The sequence below is a fragment of the Cyprinodon variegatus genome, unplaced genomic scaffold, assembly GCF_000732505.1.
Source record: "Cyprinodon variegatus isolate N-32 unplaced genomic scaffold, C_variegatus-1.0 Scaffold446, whole genome shotgun sequence".
Taxonomy (NCBI): domain Eukaryota; kingdom Metazoa; phylum Chordata; class Actinopteri; order Cyprinodontiformes; family Cyprinodontidae; genus Cyprinodon; species Cyprinodon variegatus.
This window is the reverse complement of record NW_015150899.1, coordinates 1-9,850: the sequence shown is the minus strand read 5'-3', so window position 1 is coordinate 9,850 and position 9,850 is coordinate 1. Positions and strand designations below refer to the sequence as shown.

The 9,850-nt window shown below is 38.0% G+C and overlaps 1 protein-coding gene across 5 annotated transcripts in view; it reads left to right on the top strand.

Moving 5' to 3' along the window:
• Positions 1–8,504, top strand: part of LOC107093786 — a 13,033-nt gene extending 4,529 nt beyond the window's left edge. The window contains exons 2-11 of one of the 5 annotated variants that reach the window (XM_015389058.1): positions 828–924; positions 1,126–1,224; positions 3,882–3,936; positions 6,213–6,300; positions 7,269–7,344; positions 7,435–7,540; positions 7,650–7,745; positions 7,820–7,904; positions 8,025–8,166; positions 8,256–8,504. In XM_015389058.1, coding sequence (XP_015244544.1) covers positions 828–924; positions 1,126–1,224; positions 3,882–3,936; positions 6,213–6,300; positions 7,269–7,344; positions 7,435–7,540; positions 7,650–7,745; positions 7,820–7,904; positions 8,025–8,166; positions 8,256–8,408 — 997 coding nt within the window. In that variant the 3' untranslated portion in view covers positions 8,409–8,504. Of the gene's footprint in view, positions 1–827; positions 925–1,125; positions 1,225–3,881; positions 3,937–6,212; positions 6,301–7,268; positions 7,345–7,434; positions 7,541–7,646; positions 7,746–7,819; positions 7,905–8,024; positions 8,167–8,255 lie in introns of all 5 variants that reach the window. The other 4 variants (XM_015389057.1, XM_015389061.1, XM_015389060.1 and 1 more) reach the window with 4 other exon arrangements.
• Positions 8,505–9,850: the final 1,346 nt, after the last annotated feature.

Genomic DNA, 9,850 nt, shown 5'->3' with positions numbered 1-9,850 from the left:
AGTCCCTCCTTCAATCCTAGCAGTAATACCGCACATCGTCACTAGGAGGCGAGGAGTCGAGGCGTCGAGATAACCGAGATAAGTGTGACGTGTGAACGGTCGTCAAAACTGAGCTTGGCCTGGTTACCGATCCAAGCTCGGACCGGTCTCGGCCTGGATCGGTTTTTCAAGGGTAGTGTAAATGGGGCTTTATTCTCAGTGGGATTTGGTAGTACTTTCAATCACCGATTGTAAAAAAAGATTGACTTAATGATACCCCTTTCTCGCTGGCTGAAAAACCCATTTAAACCCTGGAACAATCTGCTTCTAGTGGCAGTGGGAACATCTCATTGATGCGTGTCTACCCGGGACCCAAGCGCAATTTGATGTGTACGGTTGCAAGTCTTATCTGCCCTTAACACAATGTGATAGCCACACCTGAGCTCTTACTTCCTTACTTGTTGCTCTTTGTTTATTTTCTTGATTTCTGTCGCACTGGTGACATCATCAAAGCTAACCCAGCATGATGGTGTCTTCAGACACGCAGCTGCGGGAAGACAAAGGCTACGCAGCTTGTCAGCGAGGGGTTAGACTCAGTTTTTTTTGCCAGTTGTAAAGAGCCAAATGCTGATTGTTAGGGGGTTTGGAAAAACCAGGGATAACAAGCTATTTTCAGTGGGAAATAGGCTTGAGAGTCCTGCTGGCTGATCAGTCAATGATAACAAGCTCTTGCGTCTTTGAATTCATCAAAATTTAAATAGGCTTCTTGGCACACATTATCGTTGGGTCTGCTTACCATTGAGGTTTTATCACAAGCCACTCATGTTTTGTTGCTGCTGTGTATGTAGGTATGTGGGGAACCTGTCCCGGGACGTGACGGAGGCCCTCATCTTGGAGTTGTTCAGCCAAATAGGACCCTGTAAAAGCTGCAAAATGATAGTAGATGTGAGTTATTCATTCTCATTTCATGTTAGCTCTATTTTAAAACATTCAATATGTAGACCCTTGATTTACTGTTCTGGTATTTATTTTGATTTCATTTTATTTTTCAGCGTGCAGTGGTTTATGCAGCCTCTCATTTTCCTACCTAATGCTTATCCAATTGGGCTCACATGTACTTAAACTCTGTCTTTTTTTCCACCCCAGACAGCAGGTCATGATCCATACTGCTTTGTGGAGTTCTATGAGCATAGACATGCCACAGCTACAATCGCAGCCATGAATGGTCGGAAAATACTGGGTAAGGTAAGCTATCATTACTCCTTGGTGAGTGTCCAAGGGCAAGGCTGGTTGGGCAAGGCTATTACCAAACAACTGGTTAAACTTGTTTGATTATATTTCTTCTGGTTTCCTGCTCTACTTTGTGTTTTGTTTTATTCAGCTTTACAAATCATTCCTCTGTGCACAATTGCTGTGTCTTAATAGGGAGCACCACACTTCATCTTTACTACCTTCCTTTAAACAAACAAACACAAACTTTGAGATCGTAAATCAAGTTAAGTCAAACTAAGACGGCTTTACTGATGTTTTATTTATTGAAAACATCACTGAGTGCTTGTTTTGCATTGATCAGGTTTTACGCTGTACACTCAGATGTGTTACTTACACTGAAGATGGAGTCCAGACCGCCATTTCCTTATCCTTGACACATAGAATCATCTTAATCTAAAGCGTTTTCTAAAGTTTGTGCTTATACTGAAAAATTAATGCACACTGAGTTTCCAGAAGAAAAAAAAAATAATTTCACTGTCATAACATAATTATATAAATGGGTGGTGTATTTGTGTTCTCAGCTTCATAGCAAATGAATACTTGTTGCTTGCATCTTTCCTTTTTCCACACTGTATTGTCAGAAATTGAATTATTTCCATTTCCCGCCTGCAACCTCTTACCATTTTATAATATTTTTTTCTCACTTCTGTAACCATAAAAACTAATATTTTACCATTCTGCTGCCAAATTCAGTCAACAACCACTGAGCTTTTATTTAGGAAAACCTAGAAAACCTTGTCTGTGCTTGACATTACTGAGCCTGCATTGGTTATAGCCAGTGGATTCCTAATGTTAACATGAAGCATCCGTCAGGATTAACTCATAAATATAAATCAGATTCATTGAGTTAGGTTGATTTCATTAACGGGGGTGCTTTGGGTTACTTTTATATATAATTACAAGCTAATTTCTCGGCTTTACGATCTTACCACCAGTTTAGACTCTGAAACATTTTATTGAAGCATCATCAAATATGTTACAAGCATGTTTAGCTTCATCCACAGGTCATAATAGTCTAGTTATATGTCAAATTAGATATGTTCAGTAATATGGATAATCTTTCAATATGTTGTGCAGCCTACACTGAGTAGAAAGTTGGATATATATCCAGGTTAAGAATTTTGTTTTTATAAAGCTTTAACTTTCCGATGCTGGTTTCTTTTTTTTTTTTTTTTTATATATATATTTTTGAAGAAATATATATGCATTTAGATTTATTTAGTTTTTTAGCTTTACTGGTGTTTCCCCTCTCATTAAATTTTGAGAAAAGTCAATGTTTCCTAGAAACCTTATATAAAATAATTGATTTTTACATTTTAAGCTGTCTTTAGTGTCTTATTTTAGCAGCTAGCCTTTTTTAGAGATTTGAGATACTCAAAAACTTTAGCCCGGCCAGCCAGTCTGACTGACAGTGTTGATGGCATATCGGGTCTGGAAACCCAGTTTCAATTGCAGGACTAACAGAGTCTGAGGACACAGCTATGAACCAATCAGATGTCTACAGCAAAAACTTTTTTTTTTTTTTAAGAAAAGCTCTTATGGCAGCCAGTTCTTTGAATTTTTGATTGGTCCAAATGGTTTTAGCCCAGAGACTGAGTCTTAACTGGCCGTTCTCACACCCTGTGTCAGTCAGTCAGTTTGGCCAGAAAACATATATAACAAAGCACCTTCACTAATGTGGTCAGACTTCCTGTTCACATTTAGCTGTGATTTAACTGCAGACTTACCTCAAATGAGTTGTATTTTAGGGTTTTTCACTTATTCACATGGTGAATGGCTGTGCTTTGGTGTTGTTTAGCATGTTGATTTGGGGAAATACAAGTTTTTTTTGTGGCTCTAGCTGTCTAATCAGCGGTCAGCACCAATCAAGCTGAATCACCAGCTGATTTCTCGGTGCTTCTGCGTCAACGAGGAATCAGTAGTAATTGTTTTCAGTCACTTCATTTTCCATTCTATCTGTTTTAACAATCATTCCTATTGAGCCCTCCTATGTTTTATGAATTAATTGACTTTAATGTGGCCCTGTTTTGTTCTTATACAACATTTGACATGTTGATCTACTTTAATCACTGCTCTTCTGTGCCCCTATATCTTTAATGCTTTGTGTTCTTTGCAGTTATTTCCACGTAGAATCCACATAAGAGCACCTTTTTAAGAAAAAAAAATACTTTCAGTTGAAAATATTTTATCCTCAACAGGTATTGAAGGACCATTTGAGGAGTATAACAAGTTCGTAAAAATCACTTGTTTGTAAGTCCCTTGTTATTTGGACCTTACTTCCTACAGTTTTACTCCAAATTACTAGCCTGAAAATGAAATGTTCCTCATTATAAAGGTGAAGTCTTAATATCCCTTCATGTTCTCCACTGTTTATATAAATGTCTTGACTAATGCTGAGGTTTATGTAAAATTAGATAAAGATTAGTTTGTGTTGGTGGTTAAAGCATTTCTGTGGCTTTCAGAGGCCATCTTAATCAGAACTTCTCAGTCACAAATAAAAACAAAAGTAAAACTGGTGTGTGATTCCCCCCCCACCCTCTAATCAAAGAAAAAAAAACCTCCTTTCATGTGAAGGTAGCTTCATTTCTCACCTTCTCGTCTTCCCTGCTTTGCATCTGTGTTTCTTGCAGGAGGTGAAGGTTAACTGGGCCACAACCCCAACGAGCCAGAAGAAAGACACAAGTAGTAAGTAATTTGTTCCATGAATGTCTTATCTGTTTGAGAAACGGAGAGTCGTGTGTCTAGGGTTGGGAATTGATAAAACTTTCACGATTCTGATTCACTTCTCCATTCTGTGAAACAATGAACTTGGTAAGTTCACGGTGACATTCGTCTACCTTTGCCTGGGACATTCTATTTCTGAAGGTAGTGAACGGGAGCTGCCAGCCTCTGAGCTAGCCAGGCTACCCGTCTCGTCACAGTCATCTCAATCTAATGGAGAAGGCATCCATTTAATGAAAAAGCATTACTGTACAATTTCGGGAAATAAACTCAGCTCTGCCTTATTTGAATAAAAAAGCGTCACCTTTCTCTCGCTCCTTGAACTGCAGAGGAACTATGTAGCATGTTTAATAACCCCAAAGAGAGGAAGGAAATTGGTTTATTTCCAGAAATGGCATATGATGTACTAGGAACCACATTAAGCACAGCCAGTGATATAAAACTAGCTACTTACCACCAGATTTGCCTTCCATGTTGGTCTTAACTTTAGCTTCTGTCCGGAAGCATCAAAAACACAGCATTCCTTAAAACGTATGCCATGTTGTGTGCGCAGGTGTTTCTTCATGTTGGATGTATTTCCTCCCACGGATGTTATTGCCACTTTGCAATGATTGCAGCGGGCCTTGTTGCCATCTTTCTCTTCCTTAAAATGAAACCCAACTTTCTATCACTTTGACCGCTTTTGTTTTGCTTTTCTAGCCTGGTCACGTCATACTTGCTAACTGAATGCCATGTGCGTAACTTACGTAAAAAAACGTGACGTAAGTCATACTGCCCAGAGCTCTTGGCTCTGGTGCTGCCTGGAATCATTGAGACAATCCTTAAACAAGCTGCCAAACGGTGCCATTGAATTGGAAAACACGGAACTGGTTCTGAACAGGAATCGGTTTTCAATTCCCATCATGTTTTTTTTTTTATATATATATATATATATATATTTATTTGCATATGTGCTTGGTGTTTACATTAATTTACTGATGCTCAGATCAATTTACCAGTGAGAGTTGCCTAATCAAAGGAATCCTCTTGGGTAGGTTAAATCTTTGTTTGAATAAAAATATCTTGTGAAGAGTTTAGTGGTTTGTTTAGAACATTAATGTGTCATGAAGACTGAGGAACACAGCAGAATGGTCAGGGAGAAAGATTGGGAGAAAAAGAGAACATGGCACAGAGCATTATTTAGTTAATCATCTGATATTGGAAAAAATATTGCTTAAATGCAACTCTACTACCACCTGGCCATCTGTATGAACGAGCAGGCAGGTTAAATATGGAAGGAATTAAAGGAGGAGCTGCAGAGATCCATCGTCTTGATGGGGAATATCTTTTCAGTGGACAGTTGTTAGTGGTGCGTTCTACAAGTCTGTTTCGGAAAACTAGTGAACAATGTTACTGTTAAAGGAAAGGGAGGTTAAATCCTTCTGGTAGGATTTTTTTCTACAGATGGAGTCGCATACAGAGCTGGGAAAATACCAGTTAATGCAAAGACCTTAAGACTTTGAGTGGAATAATGACACTAAACCAGGTCGCCTTAAACATTTCAACCTGTGACCCCAAAAATAACTGCCCCACAGACTGGCGACACCCTAAAAATACATAGTGCTATTTCACTATTTATTTATAAAATTATAAATGGTAGGTATTTCAAAAAAAGAAAATTTATTTTAGGAATTTTGAAATCAAATAAATGGGCAATTTAATTATTGTGCATTTCATTAAATGTTATTTGGTCATGGTATATCTAAATGTTATACAACAAATGATCTAATATGTCATTTAATTTTCATCATTTAATTAATAATTTAATAGTATATCTAATATTTTAATTATATGTTAGATAAGTAAACAAATTGTGCATTTTATAATTTTGTGGTATGTGTAGTAGTTAAATCCAATGTATGATAAATAAATGAAAGTTACTTTAATTTATTTGATGGAAAATTGCGTATTTCCGCATATATTTTGGCTTTCTGTATGCCATCGGGGATGACCTCACAGTGATAGTGAAAACCATCTTTTGACCCCACAGTTGGTGTCTTGTGACTCCCTGGGGGGGCCCTCACCCCCAATTTGGGGGCCTCTGCTCTGAACATAAATCCATATCTTTGTAGAAATCATAAGTTCAGGGTTAAGACTATGCAAGACTGTGCATATTTTAGAAACTGTTGTAGCCTTCATTTGTTTCTGAAATAATAAATCTACAAATTCATATTTTTACAATGTTTTATTTTTTTTTTTAGGTCACTTCCATGTTTTTGTTGGAGACCTGAGTCCAGAAATCACCACAGATGACATAAAAGCAGCTTTCGCTCCATTTGGAAAAATATCGTAAGTTTATTTTCATTGGTGCTTCTCCAGCAGGCCATCTTTCTTTTCCTCAACTTTTTCTACTGCACATGCTCCTGATGTGCAATTTTAGCTAAAAAATAGAAATAAAGTGTTTTTTTCATTTTTAATTTTTTTTATTACACTCTTTGTCCTCATAAGTTTAAATTCGTCTTTCAAAAAACTTTTCATATTAAATTTAGGAACAATACCAGTCTGAAAAAAGATAATCTATGTTCCTCATGTTGAGAAATGTCTTATAGCGACATTTTGATTTACCAGAATGGCATTCTAGCTCCATTTACACTATCCTCCGAAAACCGATCCGTGCCGAGCTTGTATCAGTTAACAGCGCTGAGTTCAGTGCCTTACGAACATTTACACGCCACACTAGCATGGTTCCTCGCCTCCTAGTGACGATCTATGGTACTCTCTAGATGTAAACAAGCAATTCAATATGGCGGCGCTTGTAACATTCAGGAAGTGTGCGCAGAGTGAGGCGAAGGCAGCCTTTGGTGAATTTACTTGACAGTAAGTTTTAGGAAGTGGATACGGTACATGACGGTCTAATCAGGGCTTACAGACGCAGGAAACAACAACAGACGTTGAGGTTCATCACACTGCTAAGCAGAACCATCACTAGAAATCGTGTGGCACGGTAGGTAAGCTAGTATTTTTTGTCTAATATTTCATGACTACAGAGGCTGCTCATGCGCTCTTTGTTAACTGAGAACTGGGTCCGAACTGACCTGCGCCAAGCCCTACTATTGATCTAGTACCAGTTTAGTGTACAGCGCGGTCCGGTTCAGTTGTGCATAGCATTTACACTCAATAGTTATCTCAGTTACCGTGCTCGGACCGATCTCGGCACGGTTTCAAAAGGGTAGTGTAAGTCGAGCTACTATGTCAGTAATTTCAGAGTGTAACCAGTTACTTTTTAACTGCGTCTAAATGTGTTTGTTTACCTTCAGGGACTGTCGTGTCGTGAAAGACATGGCCACAGGTAAATCTAAAGGCTACGGGTTTGTCTCCTTCTTCAACAAATGGGTACGTTTAGCTCTAAGTGACATAACTTGTAATGATACAGAACATATTTTCAGGTTCTTGTTGGGACATTTCTTCTATTTTCACGTTTAGGATGCAGAAAACGCCATCCAGCAAATGGGAGGGCAGTGGTTGGGAGGCCGACAGATCAGGACCAACTGGGCCACGAGGAAGCCTGCTCCTAAAACAACGAATGAAAGTAAGTTAGTACTGGTCAACCTTTGTTTTTTGTCAGCCATGTTTTATTATTTTGTAGTTTAATAAATATTCTTAATCAAAATCTTCATATTTGTCTTTTTTTTTAGCAGCCAGTAGCAAACAGCTCTCCTTTGATGAGGTGTTAAACCAATCCAGCCTCAGTAACTGTACTGTCTACTGCGGGGGAGTCACACAAGGTCTCACAGGTGAGGAACAGTGTAACCAAGGCACAGTCTTACAAGCACTGAGCACTATTCACACTTTCTCTTTTTATTCACAGAGCAATTAATGAGACAGACTTTCTCACCTTTTGGCCAAATAATGGAAATCCGTGTTTTCCCAGAGAAAGGCTACTCCTTTGTGAGGTAACCTGACTTTTAGATCTGCCTGTTTTAGGGGGAAACCTCATCTACCTGTCAGATGAGTTATCTTTTTAGGATAACTTGATTAGGAAGGATAATGTTTAAGATCTTTTCTTCTATCAGGTTCAACTCCCACGAGGCAGCAGCTCATGCCATAGTTTCTGTTAATGGCACTTCCATAGAGGGCAACATTGTGAAGTGTTACTGGGGGAAGGAAACAACAGATATCGTACAGGGTCCCATTCAGCAGGTACAGATGGCACAGGTATGACAATTCCTTCCCTGTAAAATCTATCATTTATGTAATAATAAATAATTAGATGTGTCTCCTCAATGCACGTTTTTGTATTTTAGCAGAACACCTTGAGCTTCGCTGCCCAACCTTACAATCAGTGGGGGCAGTGGTACAGCAACACACAGCAGATCGGTCAGTACGTGCCCAATGGATGGCAGGTGCCAAGCTATGGCGTCTATGGGCAGGCCTGGGATCAGCAGGGCTACAAGTGAGTGGAAACATTACACCAATCCGAAATAAACAGCACTGCTTCTTACTGAAAGGCAGATTTCAATGGTCTAAAGAAGGCAGCCTAATGAGTTAAATCAAATTCTTTTTAACATCTTGACCATGAAACCCTACAAACAAATTTGCTCTGGCTGAATTTTCTTTTTCAGGTCTGAGACAGGATATGAAGTATAAGTTGATATAAAACAGAAGCTTAAACATGAAAAGCAGGAAGGTTCTGAAGCTCTGTGAGTCTTAGGAATGGGCTTTTTACATATTTGTTTTTTTTTAGCCCAATCAATTTGTCTCTGCAAAAACAAAGACATTTTTTATTCTCCTAAATCCCTTAAAGTACTGCAAAACGTGTTCTGCATTATTGCACTTCAAAATGAGCACAATAGAAGTAAATAATGAATTCACTGGCTTTTATTCAAGAGATTTGGATTCTTAGAAAAACATTGAAGCCAAATTTAATCTATTTGTATTTGTTTATCCATTTACTTATGTTTCTATTTTAGAGCAGCATCCAGCCTGTGTGTTTCTGTCTGGAGGGAACACACTAGGCTTTGGTTGGTTTGAGATTCAAAGTTTAAATTTGAATGAGTTTTTCATGATCTAGATTATTTTAAACAACAAGCAAGTAGCAGAAATATAAAATAAAACTGGTTAATTATGAAGCTTTTCAATTTAGATTACAAACTTGTTCAACAGAACTTCATTTCCTGAACCTTTTCACAATGTATTCTGATCTAAAACTGGGCTTTTAACAAAGTTAGTATCAAGATAAAAATATATTAATTTACAAACCATAAAAAATTTTTTCTTTGTTTTTGTTTTCAAGAAGCCACCTTAAAGTTGTTCCACTTTGCCCTTTAAAGATTCAACAGCTAAAGGTATTCCTGTGCTGCTAGGATGAAGAATGTCTGGTTGCACTCCAAGCTTGGGTGCTGCTAATTTTACCAAGGAGAAATTCCAGATAACTTGGCTCAGTGTCTTCAGCATGCTGCAGCCTCCCTGCCTACAAGACAGCAGTAATGTCTGTTTGACATATCTGCAAATGCAAATGCTCCTTTGCATTTTCTTGCATTTTGGCATCGGCAGAGATAAAAGTGTTTAATCTTAAAATGGGATTATATGTTTGATATCTACATTTAGCAGTTAAGGCTCCAGTGACGCATTTTTCATGTGCTAATGCATTTTTGTTTAAATTAGGAACATATTGACAGATAAGGGCCAAATCATTGTCTGGTTATTTTTTAATTGTATATTTGATAATATGTTACAATAGTATAGTTAGTGGTTAGTATAGTTAGCTACCCAGGAGGAGCTCGGAGTAGGGCTGAACAATTAATAGCATTTTCAATATAATCGCGATTGAAAAAAATGCAATTTCCAAATCGCGGACGTCTGCAATTTTTGGCTATGTAACAATTAGTGAATCAGACGC